The 26,263-nt window shown below is 33.1% G+C and overlaps 2 protein-coding genes across 2 annotated transcripts in view; one reads left to right on the top strand and one right to left on the bottom strand.

Annotated features, from left to right (window-relative positions):
• LOC147072859 (katanin p60 ATPase-containing subunit A-like 2) overlaps window positions 1-2,785 on the bottom strand; it is a 23,149-nt gene extending 20,364 nt beyond the window's left edge. The window contains exon 1 of the mRNA XM_085945737.1: window positions 2,609-2,785. Coding sequence (XP_085801863.1) covers window positions 2,609-2,785 — 177 coding nt within the window. The remainder of the gene's footprint in view (window positions 1-2,608) is intronic.
• On the top strand, window positions 2,688-26,263 carry LOC147072858 (uncharacterized). The gene is made up of 3 exons (XM_085945838.1): window positions 2,688-2,932; window positions 9,924-10,072; window positions 12,893-26,263. The coding sequence occupies exons 1-3, from the start codon at window positions 2,872-2,874 to the stop codon at window positions 13,100-13,102; spliced, it is 420 nt and encodes a 139-aa protein (XP_085801964.1). The 5' UTR covers window positions 2,688-2,871; the 3' UTR covers window positions 13,103-26,263.

Below are 26,263 nucleotides of genomic sequence, written 5' to 3'. Positions count from 1 at the left end.
ATTAGACTGATGATTCCATCTCGTAGCACAGTTTGAACCAAAAACGAATATTGTCAGTTACCAAAATCTGCCGAAATGGCCAGAACAACAATGAGGTCACCGCACGCGTATCGCGCTACATCACCTAATATTAATATAAATTTGATAAGCAGTATACCTTAACCTAATCTTAGCTCCGATTTGACAAAAAAATGAATTAAGGTTATTCATTTTATAAGGGCAGTATCTTATTAAGTAGATGTATACTCACAAATACACAATCTGTAATAATAATTATACAAACTTATAAATCGGAATCATAATAGGAAGGACGTTCAATGTTCATTAAAAATGAAATGATATATAAATTACTAACTGCTTTGATCTAGAACCCGACAGTAAAAAATGATCAAGTGCGTCATACGTATGTGTAAAATGTACATCATAATAATAGATAGTTTCTTAATACACACGTTTATAACATTAATATGTATCAATCTAGAGTCACGCCTCCGATAATTAGGCAGATGCAGTGACGTCCTGTGGCGGTAGGCAGACTGAGCGTCGCTTGGGGGCGGCAGTTACCCAAAGGGCGGCAAATCGAGGAGAATCATTAGGTATATATAGAAATACCTACCTAAACTTAGTAATAATAATAACGGAAATATCTTTCCATTAAAAAAAACTTCACTGATTCTAAACAAACATACTATAAAAGTTTTACCAGGACTTTATTTTTTTGTCGGGTTCGCGATGTCTAGTTTACCTCCGCTGTCATTGGACATTACGTTCTTCGTGAACAGCAATGACACGTGCATATCTAATTTAAAATTTATCCAAATATGCCACTCGCGAGTTTAGGAAGTTGTCATGTGTATGTTTAAATGACTCGCAATATTGTCTTTCGAAGCAGAGATGCCATTTAAATTAGATTTAGTGGTACCTATATATCTTGTTAGTAATGTATCCATACAACACATTTCTTAGATATTGGAGTCATGAAAAGATGATAAAAAGTACCTACTGTATAAAAAAAAATGGCGACATTTTGGTACTGCCTGGGGGCGGCATTTTGTCTAGGTACGTCACTGGGCAGATGGTATGTTGTGAAAGCAGGTGCTTTTTTCGGTGTGTCCATTAATTTATATGTTTTTAGTAGTAGAGTGACAGTTAAACAGATATACGCAATGAAGAAGCAGACTGATTCGTATTATTAATTGTTAGATTTCAAGCACCTAACCTAACCTAACCTACCCGCGCCTCAACTCATGCTGTTGCAAGTGCGTTATTTCGAGAAGTTTCTTTTGAGAAATCGTGGCGAAACGCTTCTCGACCAAATTTCTACCAATAATGTTATCCATAAGCTGTGTAAATTTTAGTAGTAGGCCCAGTAGTATCTAACAACAGACTGACAGAAATGCAATCAAATGATACCTATCATAATCTTTGTCAGACTCAGCTTCGAAGATGTCTGGCAAAGCCAAAAAATACGACTGTCTGTCACCCAATTATATCGTCTGTCCCCTTGGTTTCGAGACATTTGGACCCTGGGGGTCGTTGCTTGATTGATAAAACAGGTGAGTGCTGTTCAACAGAGTACCCGAGACAGCGAATAAACATAGATATCCGAATAGGTGATGCAGTCGCTGTTTAGGTACTCTTGAGATATTTTATATACCTACTTCGGGAAACCTAGTATATCAATAGTTTTAACATTATTAGTTTATATTTATGTAGGTAGGTACTAATATCGTTTAATTTTACACCTTTTGTCACTTATTTTGTTTTACTCTTTTATTATTATAATATAATTTATACATATATTATATTGATTTTTTAGTATATATTATAACGCCGTGGGTCCCAGGTTCGAATCCTGAGTCTGGCAAGTACACGTCATATTGTTTTTCAATGTGTGTGTGTCAGGGTATGGACCTAATAGGTTGAGTAAATGGCTGACATCCATTTCTCGTAAAAAACAAAATATGTCAATACAAACCTCTACTCTGTGGAGGCCCATATGATCCTATTAGGATCGGACATGGTCGAAAGAATATTGAAAATATATGGACGATTTTAAACTTTACAGACACAGCTGTGTGTATAGAATAGGATATTTCCTATTATGTGAATAAATGAGAAATAAAGAAATCGAAGTGACCAATTTTATTAGTAAATCGACTTCAAAGTTATTGATTTCCATGCACTTTTCCTGGTAGCAGTTTTTATATTATAATATCGTCCCTATAGTGCGAAAAGAAGCTGCACTTGTGAATTACATAGTATATAATATAAATGGGCATATGAAAACTGCTCATAACTATTTTTTACGTATCCGTGATGTTTGTACCCCTTTAACGTTCAGGTACTCATGTATTTTAATAGGTCAACATGATAGTACCTAAGTCGTATTTACACGAATACAATTAATATTATTTGTTTGTCATACTGAAATAATCAATGTTGTATTATTTTAAGGGACCTTTAAAGCGGAGTTAATTTGTTCGATATTCGAATTTAATGAAAGAGCTTTTGATATCGTAGTGGAGAGCTAATTTCACGTATCGTACCGCCCGTAGGGATCCCGACGATATGAAACGGGCTGTGGGGAGAATTTTCAGCGAGTTACCGGGAAAATCTCACGGAGGGTTGGAGGGGTGCAGGGGTACGTTTCCTTGCCGCAGTCTTCCGCCAGTGTGTCGCATCGCTCGGCCGGGTGAACAGTGTCGAAGGCCGCCGAGAAATGTCGCCTATACTCGTTTTCCCCCCATAGATTTCCACTCTCATCGAGCGAGGGATCCGCCATTCGAACACACTGACTCCACATACGCGCGGGAAATAGGTTGTGCCTTAGTTTTTCGTTTCGCTGCTCGAATTATTTACGTGATAAAGATGATGTTAGGATATGTGTCGTTCGCAGCTGTCATACTCTCGGTTATAATTGGACTAGTGGGTGAGTGTAACAGAATTTTTCATCTAACAAAAGCTAACCTTCACACACTAAATACATATCAAACTAAAAATAACACAATAAAAAATGACTAAACATCAATAAGTTTAGTTTCTACTGTGTAATATATATATTTTTTTTAAATCTATCGATAACATACTGCAGTGGTGGCTAATGATTCTGAAATTAAGGCTTTGTTTTTTGTTAGTAAATAATTCAATCAACTCTTTGCGCAGGCTTTTAGTAAGGCATAACTATGGAATAATAAGCAGATACTTGCCCATATTTCAACTAGCGTATTTTAATATGAAAATGGTGTTTTGATTACTTCCACTTCGATCGGAATTAAATTAAAATTATGCTCGATGATGGATGTTCTCGAAATATCTTACAGAATATATTATTATATTGTACATACTACAATAAGTATAATTAATACCTGTTTTTATTATACATTCAAAATATATCTTAATACAGTTTAATACTACAGTATGTTGGTATTGTAGGTATATAATATAATGTATACATAATCTAAGTACTAATTAGTTAGAAAAATGTAAATTAAATTGTATGATTGAGTGTTGGAAATAAACTAACTCAGAAAATTGCCAAAAATAACAACTGAACTACTTAGTGTTCATTATAAATATGCTGTCATTGTTTTATGTTTAATAATAAATATTGTGTTATATGAATACCAATTAATATTTATTGATAACAAAAAATGAATACCTACTAAATTTTTATCGTTGAAGTAGTGCGGGAATACAAAAACAAACGATTAACCGATAAATTAAATTGAGAATATTTTAGAAATTAAACTTTTGATTCGGTTTTCAGTTAATTTCGCCAATAGGTACCTAAATTTACCAGCTTTACCATCTTATTATAAAAATATTTTTCTCAAGTTCCATCTTTCTTTAAGTATTGTGGGTTAAGTAATTAAAATAAAACACACGAAGAGTATAACCACAAATTAAAATATAACTATTATGGCCGGTTTTAATCGGTTGGATGGACATTTGCATCTGTACCTGTAGGTTAGGGCAGGGTTTTCCGAACGTTTTCTGCGATGGAACACTTCGTAAATCTTGAAAACACTTTGTTTATTTCGTAAGGTGGGTAAATAATACGTACATAAAATTATTTTTAAAACAACACATACAACTGTAAGTGAATGAAGTTCTTAGTGACTTCGATGATTTTTGGCTCCATGAATTGCAATCCTTCTTGACATCAGTCACAATAATGAAAGTTGAATTCTAATATCCGGTGTGGCGTCGAGCCTGTTCCTGAACATTGACTTCGTTGTAGCATAATAAGAAAATCCTACTTCGCATAAATAAGTCGTAGTTAATAGGTATACGGATTGTTTTGACACACAACACCTATTCACGTTCCGTGGAACATAGTTTGGGAAACCCTGGGTTAGTGGTCAGCCGCATACGTCTGGAATCCGTCATCAATTTCGGATGAAAAAAATGAGAAAGAATGCTTGATAAAAAGCAGCTGTCGACTTGAATTCTGAATGGCGGATCGACCAGATAAGTGGGATAAACACACACCATCAATTTGCTTTAATAATAAAAAGTCGCCTGCGGCACAATTTCACTTGATGACTATTAACATTTAAAAATATGATAATAAATGCGATGCAATTTTTAATTATTATGTGTCGATACACAACAACTCTATCTTTCAAATACATGTATTAAAAATACACTGAATTATAAATAACACTTAATTTTACCTTAATCACCATTTGGAAAACGCTATTTATTAGCGTCACACTGCCTTTAACCTTAGCGATAGGTACCTAGGGGGCAAATATCCTGGCTTGGAGACCCGCTTCAGGATGTGGGGGCTATGCCCCAAATTCATTACATATGTCCAATTAATTGGTTACATTTATTATGGGTTCTTTGGATAAAAGCAGGAATATCAGGTCGCCTTAACAATACCTACTCCCGCAAAGTTGCCATCATAGAGTATATCGTCATTGATTTTACGGCATGTTCCATTAACTACAGAGTATGTAGAAACGATTTCATTTTTTTTATTAATGTAATTAACGTAATCTATGTAAATTGTTCCAGGTTATATTATAATATTTTAATATTTTTTTTCATTCTGTAATTTAAAAATGGAACTAACTCTAATTTTAACTTAATAACCTAACACAACGAAAATGTTGTTAAATTCTATTTTTAAACTAGGTAGGAGTAATCACGCGTACGGATATTCATTCACCTGTTGTGTTCAATTGACAGTGTACCTAATCTATCTTAGACAATGTGAACGGTTTTGTGCACATAGCAGGTTTCTCAGGATCAATGACGATATTGTGTCAACCGTGACGAGTGTCCGACTCAGACAGCGGTGAATTTCCATGAGCTGATAATATCTATCTAAATATTTACCGAATGTCAGAGCCCTTTGTAGTCAGGCCAGAACAATGAATTTTATTGAGATTTCTGACCGTAGTCCTAGATATGTCACGAGACAGTTTGTTGCTGATAATAATATATCTAATTCAATGGAAAATTATTAGGAATATTAAAGGATCGATCCTCCCCTAGCTCATTCTACTCTTCTCGGTCTGTAATTCTTCGCAGCCATGTACAACCACGAACTATGGATTCCCTGTGTTTGTTTAATGCCACATGGACAGTGGCGCACCCAGGGGGTGGGCCAAGGGGCCCTGGTACCCCCCAAACATAAAAACTATCATAATGATATCAAACATTGAAATTTGAAAGCCAATATTTGTAATTCTCCAAAACATTTTTTTCGATGGAATTCGGCATAAATATTGTAGCTCTACCTAGACGAAGCGATTAGCACAACCGATATTAATGAGTAATGGTTTAGCATACTAGGCGCATATGTCGAGGATGGTCGCTGTTAATCACTTCCAATTCGCCAGTCGCTGATGACCCGTTCAACGGTTACCGCCACTACGCCTCCAATTTTATAAAAACTAGGAGAAACTGTACAACTATGCCACCGTGTATTGTGGAAATATGTCAAAATAATTACATGAAGAAGAAAAAGAACTAATTTACATTCTCCTCCTTGGGCTCCCCCCAATATTAAATCCTGAGTGCGCCACTGCACATGGGTATCACTTTATGACTGCATTCGTCCAGCGGTTGTCCACTCGTCGTGACATGTCTGGCCCACTGTCACGGCATCTGTTTGACTGCCTCTATCACATTGCCCCCATATCCATCGATTTTTTTGGTCTTTCCGCGTTATGCTCAACATACACCTTTCCATGACACTTTGCGCTACTCATAATTATTAAAATATAAATCATAATTATATATTACGTAGGTGAGTTGGTACAATTTACTTTAAATAAGTTCAATATTATAATAAATATTATATAGAATGCGAAAAATAATCTTGTTAAAGTATAGGTAGGTACATACTACAAGTTTATGTTTATTTCATATGAAATAAGTGCCTAATGCTTCAACATAATTACAATAAAACGTACACTTCACAGTATTTGAAGTACTTATACGTTTTATAACTTTGTATTTTTCCCCCTTTGCCTGATTACCTAGCATAAAATTATATCAAATGATATTCACTTGTATTACATAATTATATATATTTTTTCGACCATGTCCGATCCCAATAAGATCATATGGGCCTCCACAGGGTGGAGGTTTGTATTAACAGATTTTATTTTTACGAGAAATGGATGTCAGCCACTTGCTCAACCTATTAGATTATAGGGACACAAATTGAAAAACAATAACATTGTGTATCTAGGTACTTGCCAGACCCAGGTTTCGTACCTGGGACCCACGATGCTATAGGCCGACGCTTAAGCTGCGCGGCCATCGTGGGCGGTGACGTCCCGTGGGGGTAGGCAGATAGAGCGTCGCTTGGGGGCGGCAGTTACTCGAAGGGCGGCAAATCGAGGAGAATCATTTGGTATATATAGAACTAGCTACCGAAACTTAGTAATAACTAAAATATCTTTCCATTAATAAATTCAGCTCACTGGTTGGAAACAAAATTTATTAATTAATGATTGTAATTTTTTGTTGAGTTCGCGATGTCTAGTTTACTTCCGTTGCCCTTCGACGTCCATGGTGTCAAGAAACGACACCGTGCACGGATGATACAAAATACTGTTTAAAAAAAATGGGATGAGATTTTGGCGCTGCCCAGGGGCGGCATTTTGTCTAGGGACGTCACTGATCGTGGGTGTATTGATATAATAGTAATAAATAAATAAATAGATAATAATATATGTAAAAAAATATTTTTACAATATTACATCATTTTCATCCTAAAGCCCTAGTACACAGTTATAAAGCATATATCTACTCTATATATTTATAAAAAGTAATAAAAAATAGTTTTATTTTTTTATTAAATGTGTTAAAGAAACCCTTCTCAGACCAGTGGGTCTATTCTATACTTATCGAACACTAAATTGATAAATAGTATCAAACTTAGGGTAGGTTTGTATCAAAATATTAGCACTTATTGTAATAATTACACGAAGCTGGTTTTTATTGTTGCAATAAGTGCTAATATTTTGATACAAACCTACCCTAAGTTTGATAATATTTATCACTTTAGCGGTCGATAAGCATAGAATAGACCCACAGATGGAAATTAAAATCGCTGAAACATAATATTTCAATAGGTATGTATCATAAGTGTCATTTTTGTCGACTAGCAAATTTGTTGCTGACATTGAATAATGTAAAAATGACACTTACGATAAATTGAAATTTGTTCAGCTATATTGATTTCTATTTGCCAAAGATTTAATCTTACTTACTCTTTACAGATTGTATGAAAATTAGTAGGCATGGGGTCCAGTTAGACTTCTCTATAGTGTAAGGTTATCTTCACATTTCTTATTAGGTAATATGGTTTATTTATTATTGAGATTTTTGAAAGATCTTATTAAATAAGTATATTAAAAACACATAGCCAGGACTCGAAATGGACCGGAGCGCACCGGAGCGTCATTCCGGTTCATGCAATCCCCAAAATTATCGCTCCGTCTCGTCGAATTAAATATTTGAACGTCTGAGCTAGATAGGCCATATTATAACAAAAAACCTAACACACTTATTTTTATAAAATACGCATAAAATTAGATAACTAGAGTCTGTCTTCTATAAGCTGGCGTACGTTTCCCTCCCCCCCCCCCCCCCCGCTTCAGTATTCAGAACTGTATTCCCTATCGTTAATAGTCGAACGCGATGGCACAATGCTTTCCGTCCGCGAACGACGTTAAATGAACGCCAGCTTATAGAATACAGACTCTATGTTCATAATTTTTGTAAGTTTATCGAGCGCGTTCGTTAAAATTTTCAATTTCCAGCGCTGCATAATATAGCGAAGTCATAAATTGAAGTAGGAATTTAATTATTTCAGAATACTTACCTCTGTTTATGTAATAGTTAAAACGATTGCTGTGTCCTGGTCTGACTATGGACTATAGAGAGACTTGACCTCACATATGATTAACAAATTTTCCGTTTCAAAATGCCACAATTAAATTTTCCTCAAATCAAAATCATAATGTTATGTAAAATTTACAGTTCACTGAAAAGTGCAGCCAGAATCTTAAGCCGGGTACGGGTACTCATTAGCGAGCTGTAACTGTGACCCTTGCAAATACAGTAATTATTAGTATAGACCCCAAATAATTAGTTCGCATCCGGAGTTGGTTACAGCATCTGAAATGGTTACAGTTACGACTCGCTGATGAGTACCCGGCTTAACATTCTCCGATCTTGTGGGCTACTCATTGAATAAAAAAATAGTTTAATCGTAATAATTGGCAATCTTCCATGGATTTCATACAATACATACATATTAGATATTATTTTATCACTTTCGATGCTTGGACTAGGGATGCAATATGGCAAAAAAATATCTGTTCTAAAACACACTGGTTTTATAAGGAATCAAGATTTTAAAATATTAAATCATGTCTGTGTACATCAGTGCCAGTGTGTTCGTATGTATGATTTTGCAGAATATAAGTTAAGTACCGATTTGCACCTAAAGTATCAAATCCAGTGGCGCACCCAGGATTTAATATTGGGGGGGGGGGCAAGGAAGAGAATGTAAATTAGTCCCATATGCTCTTTTTCTTCTTCACAACCTAATTTCTCGTTTATCGCCCTTTTGTCTATTGCACTTGGTGTACCTACACCATGGTTCCCACATCCTGAAACGGGCCCTCAGGCTAGGATATTTGGCGGGCCCCTTACCTACCGCTAAGATTAAAGGCAGTGTGAAACACTACATTAACGTTTTTTTACATATCTACTTTAATAATGGAGCTGTCGAGTGTCGACACATAATAATCAAACAATATATTGCACAATTATATAATTGAAAATGTTCATGGCCATGAAGTATAATAGCGCCGCAGGCGACTTTTTTACTATTAAAGCTAATTTATGATGTGTGTTTATTTCACTTATCTGGTCAACCCGACACGCCGGGCCGTCCACACCCCGGGCCTCCAGGTATAGTTAAGCGCATAGGTATAGTTTATTGGCTTTCAATTTCAATATTTAAAATCATTCTGATAATTTTCATGTTTGTGGGGTGCCAGGGCCCCTTGCCCCCACCCCCCCTGGGTGCGCCACTGATCAAATCATTCACAGCCAATTCACCTTTTGAATCCGTTCATACCAGTAACCAGAAATTCTTACAACCAAAAAGCTGAAAAAGTTCATAGATATCAAGCTCCTGAAAAATCTTAAATTGTGTTTTCCTGAGAGTGTTATTTTTGGATATACGATACACTGGCTCTCAGGTACAGATGTTATTGTGTTTGGTAAATTAATATGATAGGTATTTTATAATTATATTAAGAAAGTACAAATTATAGTATAACTCTTATGTATTATATTGCTACATACGTCATCACGGCACGGCTATCTTGGAAACTACGAGTACCTAATCATAATGTTATGACATTATTGTTTACTTTCAGATTCAATAGAAGAAGAATGCGTTGACTTCCAAGGGAATAGCATCGCGCATGGACTACTTTACGTTCCCGGGCCGGGAGTTTGCTCCCTCTGCGTCTGCTATCACTCAGAGCCTATGTGGTGCAAAGCTATCTACTGTGACGCACCCTACGTAAGTTTGCAACATTATTATTTTTCTTCATAAATCATCACAGGAAATAATTATATAACCAACCCTTAATTTATGGGGTGAAATAGGTCCATAGCACCAGGGCTCGAAATGGACCGGAACGCACCGGAGCGCCGTTCCGGGTCGTAAAAACATTGTCGTTCCGTCTCATGGAAAAAAATAATTTTACCATTTGAGCTAGAATGGCCATAATATAACAAAAAATCACACACTCATTTTTATAAAACACATAAAATTAGATAACTATGTTAATATTTTCATAAAAATACCGAGCGCTCCGGTTCGTAAAATTCTCCATTTCGAGTGCTGCATAGCACTTATTTTTTACAATATAATAATATTGTCGTCGACTTGTTGTATCTGTATATACCAGTGGTCGCTAAACCGTTGCTCACGAGCTACCTATACCTCGCGTACGGTACATTTTCGAATTGACCACCACCCGTCATATATGTACAGCCGTGGATATGCACGGCCGCCTTCAATGACGCTGTAAACATGTCTGAAAGAAGTGATTTTATGTGCTCATTCTGTCCCGAGACGGAGCCGCACGGGACTGATGCTGCAACCATGCACCGTAGTGCTTAAAGAAGGAAGTTAAGAAAGAAAAAAAAAATTGGACTGGGTCCGCTGTCCGCCGACGTTATTTATCCGCATACTGAGTGTCACGATTTGAAATGAATGAGTCTACAGAGGAGTCAGGATTATCCCGCTCCCCATACGACGCTGCAAATATCCTCAAATACCGCAAAGTTAGCTTCGGTTGCTATAATATCTGCGTGGCCAATTGGCTCCGTGTGAGGATGGACCCTGGCAAACAGCTCCGTTCGTTCAGGTTACTATCACATTTCGCCGTAGCACAGTCCACCGTGAGTTGTTTTACTGGAAAGAGGTGGCCATATAGCATTGAAATAAAAAAAAATAATGCGTTGTTCGTGGAGCATTGCAAACAATAATGTTCCAATTTTATTAGATTCAATAGGAACATTAATTTCATATTGATAGGTACCTACGATTTGATACTTACGATATTACTTTTGATATGATAGTATTTCTAATTTACTTCCTACATATTTTCTTCTGTATTTCGGTGGTTTTTGTTACTTACTTTTAAGTGTTTTATTAAGAGATTATTTTTTTCACAATACTATACGGCCATCTATTACCGATACACCAGCTCACGATGAACTGCGATACGGCCAACTGTATAGGTACACATTTCGTTGATCTTCAGTGACTTTGACAAAGGAGCTACGGAAACTTATAAATTGTGAGACCTTGTGAGACCTATTTATATTACGGTTCGGGTGATACTCCGAATGAAGGAGAATTGTTGTTTTGTTCTACATAATTTTTCGATCCTGAAATTTCGAGGTAAAAAAATTGAATGGAATTCCGGGGGTAATCCTATTTGTCATAAGTCTAAGTCACATCCCCTTTACATTGTATATTCTTTCGCGGCATAATAATTTGACAAGTTCATTTATCTATACAAAAAATTATGAATATTTGTGCATAGATGAGTTTATGATCCACACATAAAAAGAAAATTTAGAAGGAACGTTGATTACGTGGTCCACATTGGTCATAGGCTATTGCCAATAAGTTGCTGTGGATTGTATAGGAACGCATACGAATAGAAGAAGAAGATTGTTGTACTAATTTAGAAACCTTTGCAGGCGTGTACACAACAACTCACGAAAGTTTCATTGCAATCGGATGAATGGTAAAGGAACGCATTCGAATAGAAGAAGAAGTGGTTGTAGTAATTCATAAAACTTCGCGGGTGTGCGCACAACAACTGACGAAAATTTCATCGCAATCGAATGAATGGTAAAGGAACGCATACAAATAGACAAAGAAGATGGTTGTACTAATTCAGAAACCTTTGCGGGTGTGCGCACAACAACTGACAAACGTTTCATCGTAATCGGATGATGGTATAGGAACGTATACGAATAGAAGAAGAAGAAGATGGTTGTACTAATTCAGAAACCTTCGCGGGTGTGCGCACAACAACTCACCAAAGTGTCCATGCAATCCGATGAATAGTATAGGAACGCATATGAATAGACGAAGATAGAGATAGGGTCTGCTTAACTCATCCGGTGTACTTCCTTGTACCTATCTAATTTATATTTTTTGTATGTACACATCTCTACTGTTTAATAACTTACTATCTATCTCTATACTGATCTATCTATTTTTTTATGTAATACTGTTTTATATTTCTTTGTTTCAAAATGTCATGTTGTCACGTCTTAAACTTATAATTTGTAATATCCACGATATGTTAAAAATAAATAAATTGAAATTGAAACTGACTGGAAAAAAAAGAAGAAGATGGTTTTACTAATTCAGAAATCTTCGCGGGTGTGCACACAACTGACGAAACTTTCATTGCAATCGGATGAATGGTATAGGAACCATATGAATAAAAGAAGATAGAATGAAGAAGAAGAAGAAGAAGATAGTTTTTCTAATTCAGAAACCTTCGTGGGTGTGTGCACAACTGACGAAAGTTTCATTGCAATCGGATGAATGGTATAGGAACGCATACGAATAAAAGAAGATAGAATAAAGAAGAAGAAGATAGTTTTTTAATTCAGAAACCTTCACGGGTGTGCACACAATAACTCACCAAAGTTTCATCTCAATAAGATGAATGGTATAGGAATGCATACGGGACAGACAGACAGACAGACAAAGAAGCAAACATTATTTTGTATATATATAGATTGAGCCATTAAATCCATATAAAGTTCTCCAATGATTTAATAGATACATTTTACTATATTTCAGTTTTGCAAGAAATTCCGGGTCGGCGAAAGGTGCTGTGAATTCGAATGTCTCGACCCGCCCGGTGAAGATTCACGATACCAAGAGCGTCTGAGGTTACGTGCCCAAATTTTGGCGGGAAATTCAACCGCTACCGCCATTCACGTACATCCTGCTATCAAGTATCCGGTGGCCATGTCACTCTTCTGTGTTGCCATCACGAAATTATATTAAAAAATCTTGTCATATTCTAAAACTGACAATGTTCTTCGTTGGGCTGTTACGCTGTGAGACAATTTGTCAAAGTGTTGTCTAATTTGACACAATGACGTATATTAAATCTCTGACATAAATGTCAAAAGAGGCCTAAATTATAGATATCAAATTTCGGATCTTTACGATAAGACCAAATGTGTGCTTTTTTTAATGATTAATGTTTGAAATTCTTGTTTATAAATTTTGAAATGATACTGCAATGTTATATGCATGTAATAAAATGTTTTGCCATCAATAATAATAAATATTATTGATAAAATTCTGTCAAATTAAATTCTATTTATAGTGATTTTGTATAAAATCCTTCTTTTTTATTTTATTTGGATATTCATATATTCCAAAGCATTTTGAATGTGTAGAAAATTTTAATTTGAATGCGTAAAATATACACTTTTAAATATTATCATTAATAATAATTATTATTAACAAAACATATTGAAATTATATCGTGATGAACGAGCCAATATCTACATTGGATCCTGCCTAAATGCATATCGCATGATTTAATGTATCTCTTTCTTATTTTATTTACAGATCAAGTTTTAAAAGTTTTAATCAATTGACATGTTGTTATATTATAAGAAAACCATTTTAAACGATCACCAAACGATGAATATTTAACATCATTAAATTAGTTCATAAAATCTATCCTCTCTCATGATATAGTCTATATTAATCCTAATTTATGTTAAATTAGCTGTTATGTGTACAACTTTGCACAAGTGGGGTCAAATTGCGCCATTTTATACACTATTATTTCCGAAATGAAACTTAAACATGTCACTATAATTGTCGATCTCTTTCGTTCCGACGTTCTCTTTCGGTCGGTATCACTGAAAGCAGACATTATACTGGGATCAGTGATTCAGTAAATATGTAATCTGCAGTAAACAATATTGTTATTGTCAACAGTATGTTCATGATGCAAGAAATGTTTTTAGTACCTACTGCAACTTTTATACGTATTATCCCTTCTGATTTCCTGATAATGGGATTTCAAGCAATTTATCATGAACCGATTTCTCAGCATTTCTCAAAATAAGGTATGCTTACACCGTGTGTAAGACAATAGTAAAGAAGGGTTTGTGGTTCAATTTCTTTTCAAAATTACACCCATATCCATAATATGCAATATGTACGCATATTATGTTATGATAGTTTCCATTTATCCAGTTGTTTTATGTTCACAATGGGGTACGCTAGTGAAAATAATATCTCAAAAAAGATACACCCATAAAATGTTTAAGAAATCATTCCGGTATAGTCTAAACATTTTGGATACACACCATTTTTTCAAATTTGTAAAGTACCTGCAGCTCTAATTTAATTATAACATATAAAAGGGCACAAGAAGATCATATTTTTGCTTGTTGTATCTAATAGTATTCATGGATTTCAGATACCACAGGAGGTGAATGAATACACTTTTTGCCCTTTCTATGTAACTTCATCTCTATATTATTTTGTCATAAAATATGTTTTTATGGCTAATTTACAAGTTTAGTGAAAAGATTTTTTTAATTTCCTCAGCCAGTTTTTTTCAACTTCTCTATTTGATGTAAATTGAGGTGAATTGAGATGAATGTGAGATCATTGTGAACAGACATAAAACAAACAATCATTATTTGCTATGGATTGATTTTTTATCTAATATACTTATTGTATCCAGTTATTTAATCAACTGTGTTAATAATTTTGATTTAAAGACTCAAGACCTGTATTTGAGATTCCAATTGAAATATATTAAAACTATATAAGTAGTAGGTACTAAATATTATTAAGTAGAGCAAAGTTTTTCAGTCGTAAAAAACATAATAATCCCCATACACCAAAATCTAAAGGGTTTATTTAGACTGTGATGCGTTATTATTTGACTAGGTACCTATTAAAAAGAGATATTTTTAAAATTTAAATGGTCACTTTAAGTGCAATGTTTGATAGTGAAGATGCATTGACATTTGCAATTCTAGGTACTCACCTTATTGCATTGGTTCATTCATAATATTATCTACAATCAGCTAAAACAAGTGGTGCAAAGCTGACCGTATTGGTGCAAAGTTGACCGAATAGGTGCAAATTTAACTTACTTACAATAATTTTATGGTTGTATAGTGTAAAATATTAATTATGACTACACTCAATACTTTGCACATTCAATTTTTACAGGACTAGCGTAACTATGTAACTATTTTTACAATCACACGGTAGATATAAAATCGAATAGGGCAATAATGTCATATGACCTTAAATTTGTCACATAAAAGAAAAATTGTACTGTTAAAAGTAACATGTAATGGTTACCGAATTCATGACATTAACCCTGGCAAGATCATAATCACGGGAGTCGACCACACACGTTTATAAGATGTGAAGAATATCATTAATGATTGTACTTAGCGTTTCTTTGTCAACTGATTATTAATTAAGTTTGGATGATGACAGTCTAGGTGAAACAATAACATTGTAAATACCTTTTAATACTCACTTAATAATGATAGTTTAATAGTAATTAATCCATGAATTTTTTATTTAAAAGCAATTTTATTTTAAGCTTTTAAATGTTGTTTATTATTATTATTCTATAACAGGGAACTGTAAATTGTAACAGGGAATACAGAAATACTGAAAAAATATATAAAAATTATTGAACATACATTAAATTTCATATCGCAAGGCCTAGCATAACAGCCGGCAATCGCAACTTGTTTCTGCTAATATTGCATAAATGTAATTATTTGAAATTCTCAATAGGTAAAATATTTTTGTAGAGTCTTGAATTCCTTGACTAAATCGAGGCTTCTATACGCTCGGCTATAATGGTACCATATTAAGAGTAAGGTGCGCTGTTACCATTTTTCTTCATGCGCAATAAGTAGGCGGGGCTAATTTGTATATTATCTATGACCGCTATCGCCGACAGTCTTTATATAGCTTTTGTCGTATCAATTTGCCTCTATTTCTTATTACCCGTCCAAACTAACGAACCTTACTTAATATGTGGTGCATTTACAATAGCGTTATGAATTTTGTAATTATACGCCAGATGCAAATTATTTTTTAAATAATTTTGCAGGGCGATGATTCTAAGTACACTTGCATTAAATTTATTGTAATTAATAATATATTATGCGATGAAAGATTTAAAATTGCATGTTGAATTTTATTCAGGTTAAATTAATAATATAATTACTTTGTTTGTTTCGCAATCATAGTGCATAATGAAAAGGCTTTAATTACAGGTCCATAGGTATCTACGGACCAAAATTTTATAAAATTTACAGTTACGATTAGTGCAATAAAATATGATTACTGTTGAATATATTATTATCAACTACACAATAATTAACTGTTCTTCTCCAATAATGTATTGTACATTTCTCAATATACTAGTAAATATACTTTGTAAATAATATAAATAGTAATAATCAAGAAGATGGAAAGGCAATAAATTTGGACATTAATTTGTATCTTTGTATATAAAGCTAACCTTTAAGATTTTTATTTATTTATCCAATCTTTAAAACATAATCATGTACTTAATAGAAAATTTTTCAATCTTGACAGTAAGGAAGAAAATTATGGTAAAAATGTATCTATTAAAGGTTATTTACGAAGGAAAATGAATGTTAAAATTATAAATATCAGCTACATATTTAAGAAGTGGTGCTTTTCTCTGTGTTGATTATAAATGGGTGGTTGAAAGCACAACATGAACAAGTTCACTTTTTTCAATTTTATTTTTTCAACTCAGTATGAATAATATTGACGAAAAGTGCTCATGAATGAAAACTTAATAATTATAGCGAACAGAAATAATAACAATAAACATTTAAACAGTGATCAATATAGTATATTATGGTAATGTGTGCAGTGATGTCCCTAAGTAAAATACTGCCCCAATGGAGTGTCAAACGGCTGCACCCAACTTTGTATGCATTACTGCACCCAACGATGGCCGCGTGGCTTAAGCGCCGGTCTATGGTGTCGAGGATCCCAGGTTTGAATCCTGGGTCTGGCAAGTACACATATTGTTTTTCAATTTGTGCATGAGTTAGAGTATGGACCTAATAGGTTGAGCAAGTGGCTGACATCCATTTCTCGTAAAAATAAAATCTGTTAATACAAACCTCCACTCTGTGGAGGCCCATATGATCCTATTAGGATCGGACATGGTCGAAAGAAGAAGAAAAGAAGATGTATGTAATTTTTTTCCCTACTAAATGTCATTATTTTAATTAACGCAATGAAAATCTGACCTACAATATTTATCTAGTAAAATTGAAAGTGAGCAGCTGCATCTAAGCAACGCATGACCTGTCTGCTCGCACAGAACGTCACTAAATGTGTGGCAGTTTGTTCTGTCATTCTGACTTGACTCTGGTTACTTAAATTTATAGATAGATATATTCACAGTATTTATAGGTGTCTTTAGTTTCTCATATTATGATTTCATTACTTTATGGATGAAATAATACGTCAATTCACGCTATATGTGGCAATTGGCTTGTAGGTATTGTGTTTAGAAAACTCTTGTATCCAAATGAATTTTAGATAATATGGTAATTATTAAATCATAGTTTCGAGTTTTGCCACTGCATAATTGCATGGGTAAAGTTTTATTCAAACTCTCTAAACAGACGAGTCATAATTTTAATTATTCGCAAATAGAAGACTATACTTATAAACTATATTTTATACCCACATAATATGTCAATCAAAACCATTTTCAACAAAACTGTAATTATTACAAAATGTGGATTATTCATGGTGTGCTGTTAACCCCATAAAGTACCCAATTTATTCCTGGTAAATTGGGGTTTTCTGTGTGTAATGTTTGTACACAAAAGACCAGTCGAGTTGTTCGAAAGAAAACAAATATTAATCTCTACTCTATCTTTATGCACTACCCAAACTTTCTAGAAAAGCATCTATTTATAACACGAATGACTATAATTACTATATCAATTGCTGTGTTCTTAATTCTGCATGGCCCAGATTTAATATTGTAATGTTATATTTTCATACAATTATATTGGTAAATAATTTATATGTTTTAGTTTCCAAAATCATGTATTATTTTATATATTATTAATACAACTCTTTCATCACTAAAGGTGTGTATAGTGTAACATAGCGTCCATGAGAATTTAAAAATTACGCATCCAATAAGAGTGTTGTATAATATCGACAGTCACGGTCTGTCACTGTCACTGGCTTATGAATGATAATAAATTGTACACAGTAATTTTCTCTTAAGTATAAAATAATTTTATTCACTCAATACTTATTGCCAATATTTGTTGTGATCTTCGTGGATTGGCTATTCTAAGATAAGCGTAAGCTTACTGGTGAAATTTTTCACACGGTTGTGAGAAGAATGACGGGTAATATATCAAAGCATTTGTGCCTATGTGTGTGTTTTGCCATTATCTCTTATATGTATACTTTTAGCACAAATTTATTTTTATTAAATTCTCTATTTTATAATAAATGTCACATTGTTGTAATCTCAGTGTCCTGAATAATTATTGTAGAATGGAATATTTAAATGAGACAAGTGTCAATTTTCTTCGATGTACAATGTAGTTAGAAGCTTTTTGACAATGACAATATTATTATGTACTGTCAAAATAAGATTTTATTGTTTTCAATGTAAGAGAGTTTTTAATTCAAATACAAACACACCAGAGTACAGACCTAGAGTCTGTCTTTTATAAGCTGGCGTGCCGGTTTCCTCCCGGTTCAGCATTCATCTCGTTCCCTCCCATTGAAAACTTGCAACAGTTGAACGCGATGGCACAATGCTTTCCGTGTGACATGTACGCCAGTTTATTGAATACAGACTCTACAAACTTTTCTGAAGAATGGAATTGGGGAGCCACTGTCTAAAACTACCCAATCAAGACCACAAATGGACAGAATCTAACATTTGAATGGCATCAATATGGTCATTCGTAATTCCATTTTAGACCGTTCTTTAGATAAGTTGGTAGGACTGTAGTTGGCGCGTAGCTCTTTTAAATATTCAACTCAACAATTACGTTTTGTCTATCATTTTTGTTTGTTTAAAAGTAAATAATAATAATTGTATAAATGGTCATCAAATTAACATTTGCACATGGTTCGTAAAACTGGTTATATCGTAATGTAAATACATATTCATTGATGGTATTTAATAATATTAAGAGTATTTTAGATTGAATCCGTTATCAATTGATACCTACACCAAATGAAATATTTTCCCATCAATAGTTAATTAAACAAAGCACACAATTGATTATTTAATAACGCATTAATTTAGTTTATAGCTTACCAACATAATATATACAGAATATTTAATAAACTCGATTTATTCTTTTTGTGGAATTACCTACAATTGAAAATATTAATTTAAGAAAATTTGAATATCATATTAACATAATCACATTATAGTTATTGAAAAATCTAATTAAGCGATTTTAATTATTATTATATCAAATTTATGCATGTCTTACTTATACATATTACAATAATTTATTCTCAAAAATAGGGAAAAAAATTCTGGGCCATGTTTAAAATAGAAATGCGATTTTCAATATAATAAAACTATAACAAAGGAAAATAATGGGTTTTAAAAATAATCTATAATATATAAATTTTAACAAAGATTTTAACAAAACATGGTTTGAGAATTTTAAAATTTGACTATGCATAATATTGTATTCTTATGATCACATGTAAATTAACCTAAACTAATACCTAAATATCTAGAAATAATTAACATATTCTTCTAACAAAATATGTGATAATATAAGTTTTACAAGATATAATCTTCTTCCAATTGCACCCGATTCACAATAATATAGTCATATCATTCATCGCTGTAAGAGAATCAAATTAGCTCCTTTTATCTCTTTTATGTAGTATAAGATTTAGGCAAACGCCAGTTTTAAACAAGTAGTTGTTACGCATCACATAATTTTATTTATTACAGCTAATGTATTTCCAGATAATATTATCACTGTAAATATTATCTTCACCTTAATACAGTCACCGTGATTATTTATGTCTATTACCTGCAACTTAGATCCAATGTGTCTTAAATAGTAAGTTAATAAGTACAGATTTTGTAGTTGAGTTGCCTAGAGTCATAACTCACTTATTCCAAAAATCAAGTTTTGAGATAATAAAAAAAACCACCAGAGCACTATTTTTTGTAATCAGAAGAAAACTATTGAACTTCTTTGAATATTAATGAGTGAATGAGTCAATTTACATTATTTTTTAAAATATGTAATACTCCTAAGGCTACAGACACATAGCACATTATGAGAAATGGAGCTCTCTGATTGATTAGAAACGCCTTGATGACAAAACTCACATTATTCATTGACAAATGTGAGTTACGACTCCAACAGTCAACTTTGTCAACGATTTTCACATGGTTTAAAGTGACTTTTGTTGGCCAACTATTTTTCTTTATATACATTAATGCCTTTAGAATCACTTATATATTTAACTCGAAAATAACAAAATAATCTATTACAACTTTCAGAAACATTTGACCATTTATTTTGAGTTCATAACAAAACCATAAAGTCATAAATCCAATTATACTAAGCGCCTAAAAATAACTAATTGCATTGTCCCGAAAGTATTCTTTTTTGACATACGATACATTGGATCTTAGGTGCAGGTATAATATTAAATGATGTAAAATAGCATTATGCTGATGGTTAGATATTTAACTTATTATTATTGTGAAGATTCAATATCCAATAAATCTGAATTTAACATTTTAAGAATGGTAAATTTTAAATTAATATACATAAGTCAAAACTCCCATAAGATGTATATTATATTACAGAATCAAAGGTGATAGACTAGGAAATGATAATAATATATAATTTCCATTGAATGTGAGTATTATCATCATTAATGACACTACAAAAACTTCCTCCATCTTGGACGATCCAGCACCAACACTTTCCAGATGTTTTGACAAAGCATTCTTAAATCTCCTGTGGCACAGTCCAGCCATCTTAGTTTCGGCCGTCAACGTTTTCTTTTGCCCTTGCAGGTAACTCCTCCTGCGTCTATGCATGTGGCCAATCCAGCGCAGTCTCTGCATTTTCATATGCCATGTGATCTTTTACTAACATGAATGTGAGTATTATGTACACTAAATTCATCCCATTTCAAGATCAGGTGTGGATACAAAAAAACCTGGTTTGGGTATAAAGTATTCAATCATCACTTTCCACTGTTACATTCCCCATACCCAAACACTATGCACTTTGATTCTATCGAGCACACCTGGCCTGGAGCTAAAAACACCGATGGGATGTTCACTTATGAGTCATTACAACCGTCTACACCGACAACAAGTGGTTATCGTGTGTTTGCTTACTGACTGAATCTGGTGCTACAGACCATTCACGTCCATGGCCGTCTGCTCCACCATCCTCCAGGAATCTCTATCCCGCTCTCTCTAATCAGTCGGTCACACTCAGCCTCTCTTGACGTTTGTGTCATTATGGTCTTTCTTATTAGGACCGTTTGTGTCATCCACGCCACGTGGTTAATTTTTTAGTCATACCGCATGGCAATACATATTAAGAGCAATAAATTTATTTATCCCTACACCCACGATGGCCGAGTGGCTTAAATGCCGGCCTATAGAGTCGAGGGTCCCAGGTTCGAATCCTGGGTCTGGCAAGTACACATATTGTTTTTCAATTTGTATATGAGTCAGAGTATGGACCTAATAGGTTGAGCAAGTGGCTGACACCCATTTCTCGTAAAACAAAAATCTGTCAATACAAACCTCCACTCTGTGGAGGCCCATATGATCCTATTAGGATCGGACATGGTCGAATGAATGAATGAAATAATATTCCATTCACTAAAATAATTTGCAGTTTTTATGCTTTACTTGGTGTTCAGGATCTGACAACCCTCTTTCATGTGAGCCTCGTTGTAGATTTATTGGATATTGGAGCTGATTGTCCCCATTGTACTGTGATAATGTCCCACTTATTAATTCGGTAAATAGTTGTTTTGGAAAGGTAGTTAGTGTCTTGTGATTATCATGTTCGGTGCCTCTCTATGTAATTCTTGTCTTCTGACATATGCCTGAAATAACTACGCAACATATTATTACCCTTCCATTTCCTTAGGGTGATGTAATGGATAGAATGAAGGAAAGAGATTGTAGAAAAGTTAATAAGAATATTATTATGTAATATGTTGATAAAAGAGCATTATTTATTTAAGATTACAATATATGGCTGGCATATCAAATTGTCCCCTTCTAAACAAAATCTCACCAAACCAAATAAAAAATTTTGAAAACATACACAAGCAAAGAGATTGATTATTTGAATATCTCACGTTTTAAGGTTTTAAGGCCAGATGCATAAATGTCATGGTTAAGATAACATATGATAATTACGCTTTACTTAGTAACTTAGTTACACGATACTTACAATGTCACATTTTACAATCATTAAAATTACAATTTCCTGTAACTTCATTAAATACCTACTTTTTAATATTAATATTAATACTTTCGACCGAAGGTACTTGATGGAATTTGAATTTAAATTCTAATGGATTCAAGCTCTGTACTATTCCATTTAAGTCGTTTTTTGCGACCTGGGTTTCGCCTAAAGACTAATATCTCATTAGTTAACTCGATTAATTATTTTTCTTAGAATTGACGATTTACACCTCTTAGTGTAGTATTTTTATTGTTATAAAGAATTTTGACCTATTATTAGGTTTGACGATTTATTATAATGATATGCTGTCCAGTGTATTGTTATTAATAAGATAGGGTTTTTACTAATTAGGTTTTTTCACTTCAGCTATTCATAATTTGTTTATTGTATTTTTTGTTGTAATTTCTGACTAAATAGGTAGGTAATGGAGTTTTTACCTACTTTATTGTATTGATTTATTATATAAGGTAGAGTTAAGGGTGTTCGTTGTCAGTGTGTTTTTGCCTTTGGTGAGTGTACACGACGCCTGAAGATGCCGAAAGGCGAATCCCGGGTGGCAAAAAACGACTTAAATGGAATAGTACAGAGCTTGAATCCATTAGAACCTACTTTTTAATTCAAACACAAAACTGCAAAATAGAAATTGAATAATTATAATTCCGCAGTTAATATATGCTTTAAATACCTAATTTAATGATTGTATTAACATTACAGTACTGCATTCTGAGAATAATAATTTCAATAACACATTACATCACATTATGCTCACACTGGCTGTCATTCATAAGTATCGTGTCGCTTTCAGTTAAACCAGCCGATATCGGAGAAGGTCACAGTTGCTTAAGGCAAATTAAGCATTAATATTGGACATTGCATCTGGCCTTTCGGGTAAAAAACTTTTTATCATTTATCTCTGTCCATTTTACTGTTATTATAGATAGATGAGAATGTAAAAGATTTCATTTTCATTTATCTAACTCAATTTTGACCAAAATTGCATTTGGTGAGTTTATTTTGTAAGAGAACGAAATGGAGTATAGATAAAAATGATTATTTTAGTGATAATTTAACTAGCATTTGAATAAAGCAAACCTTTATAAATTGATATATCTTTTAAATCAAAAATTTAGAAAAATAAATCATATTGAACCCAAGAGGGTGTAAAACGTGTAATATCAGAGAGGAAGAATCTATGACAGTTTGTAAAATTAATGACACTAACCATTTTAAGAATTTTTATATACAATTAAATACAGACATTGATTTTGGAGTGAGTTAATTCCTAATATCAAATTCATTATTTAAAATTGAAATTATGTTATAGTATGTACCTGTGAATTTATGTTCCTAAGCTAGTATATCATTTCTGATACAGGAAATAGGTTGTATATCTAGAAACATCAAGTCTTCTCTCGAGTCTTGTCTTTGAGACATTCTTAAGATTGCAATAGGGGTTCATTAGTGCATTTTATGACCTATTGGAAATTGGAAAGTAACACTTAGGCATCCGGCATTTTTGCGTAAAAATTACACATACACCCGTAAATGTGGCGTGCACCATCAGGTTTATTAGGAAGCATAATATAATTTGTTAAAATAAACACTTCCTTGATAAAAATAAACAGTTATTTCAAAAATACGCATGTAGGAAGAAATGAATAATTAACAATGATTGTGTTTGCTTCACTTATAATAATGAAACAAAACAAAATACTGTACATTCTAAATTTGAAAAACCATGACATAAACATAATATAATATGTGTTCAAATGTCAAATCTTAAACCGTGTGACTTCTGTTAGTATTCACCTATCATATATATGGACTGAAAACTAACAATAAATAAACATGGCCACTTGAGAAGGCCATAAAATCATGATAACTATACACAAAAAATGGTCACGGCGAATGAAACGCTCTTGAGTAAGGTAATAATGAAAAAAATACTCAAGTGATAAATCTAGAACCAGCGTGTGACAATTAGTTACATACCGTGCAACCGTCAGTAATGCGGGACCAAGTGTAAACGTAATATAATATTTTTTGCATTTATGCGGGATCGGGTGTTTAAGGGTGTTATTGTTAGTTAGTTAGTTATTGATTTGTTAAATTAAACTATCTAATGTGAGGCTATTTTGACAGCTGGTGACATTATTTGACAATTACGTTAGCTATGTTCACACTAGTCACTGACGTAAGAGACTATTGTTTGATATATTGGGAATGCATAATATATTTTGGATTTTGTTTGATATACAACCTATTTCTGTACCTATAACGAAATACTCTCGGCACACTCTTGCAATTTCTCGGTTGTAATATCAGTAATATTAAATTAATCAAAATATTATCATAATTATCAATATAATATTAAAAAAACTTTTATACAAAGAAAATAATATCGAACAGAATAAAACTTGTAAAAGGAATATGAAATGTAGTCTTCGAATACGAATATAAACCATATTGGACGGGCACATAGTAAGAAAGCATTATTTTGTTTTGTACCTATATCACTATGTACTTAAAAGCAGTTTAATACTTAACCAGTAACATAGACATGATCCTTAGGCGGAAAGCTCACAGAATGCAGCGCAGCAAGGCTGTGGAATTGTCTTCACTCTGGCAGAGGTCTTACATGGCATGTTCATAGCATAACAGCATGAGACCGCCAACAAAATTCCACAATTGACTCGTAATATCATCAAATATCAAATATTTGCTTTTAATTAACTAAGAAAGTATATTAAATGCAAATGTATATTTATATTCATACAAAAAAGTTAATTTTTTTCCAAGACGACTGACTATTAGCATGAGAAGCATGTGCCATTTCCTCGGACCACAAATGGTCCCACCGGGTCATAATGTGGGCTCTGTGCTGTTAGTTTACATTGTATTTTGTGTAAGTGGTCACACCGTCATCGCCCTGCCACGCTCTGTGGGCTTTGCGCCTTATAGTTTTACACCTTTCTTTCGTGCTAATTAATTATTGCAATTAGATAGTTAAATTAAAATTGTAGATAGCTTTCTCAGAAGCACAAGGCTTTATAATGAGTATATAGTTATTCAAGCATTTAATTATTTTTTATTGCATTTTATAGTAATTATATTTGCAGCAGTCTGTTACTAATCTAGTCGACACATTAGTGTATTCGGATCGACAAGTCAGTATAGTTTTTTACAATAATAATTATTGCAATTATGGATTGTGTACTATTTTTAATTGAATTTGCTAAAATACCAATATTTATATTTGGCTAATGCTCTAAAATTTAATGCTAAAATATCAACAATTATTTTTAACTAAAATAATGATTTTGGTAAAAAAAATATATTAAAATTCGCTTATTGAAAAATCATTAAAAAAAATTATCGATTGTTGATTAAAATGTCTCTTAGCTTTATTTAGCTATCGGATATTATTTTCAATGGTCATGTTTTTAAATGAGATTTGTATCGATAAGGTTTTGATGCAATTCATTTGCTGCTTTTTAAAAATATATTTTACACATAAAATAATGTTTATATATATGTATACAATAGGTAATGCAGCTTTTACAATGCATCCAGTGAATAATATTGTTCATAATAATATATTTCATGTAAATGTAAGTCCATTTCAATAAAACTTTAT

Source organism: Rhyacophila brunnea, unplaced genomic scaffold (assembly GCF_057557595.1).
Source record: "Rhyacophila brunnea isolate RB1 unplaced genomic scaffold, BYU_Rbru_1.0 scaffold_19, whole genome shotgun sequence".
NCBI lineage: Eukaryota > Metazoa > Arthropoda > Insecta > Trichoptera > Rhyacophilidae > Rhyacophila > Rhyacophila brunnea.
The sequence above is the reverse complement of the archived record's forward strand: the minus strand, read 5'-3'. Positions and strand labels throughout refer to the sequence as shown.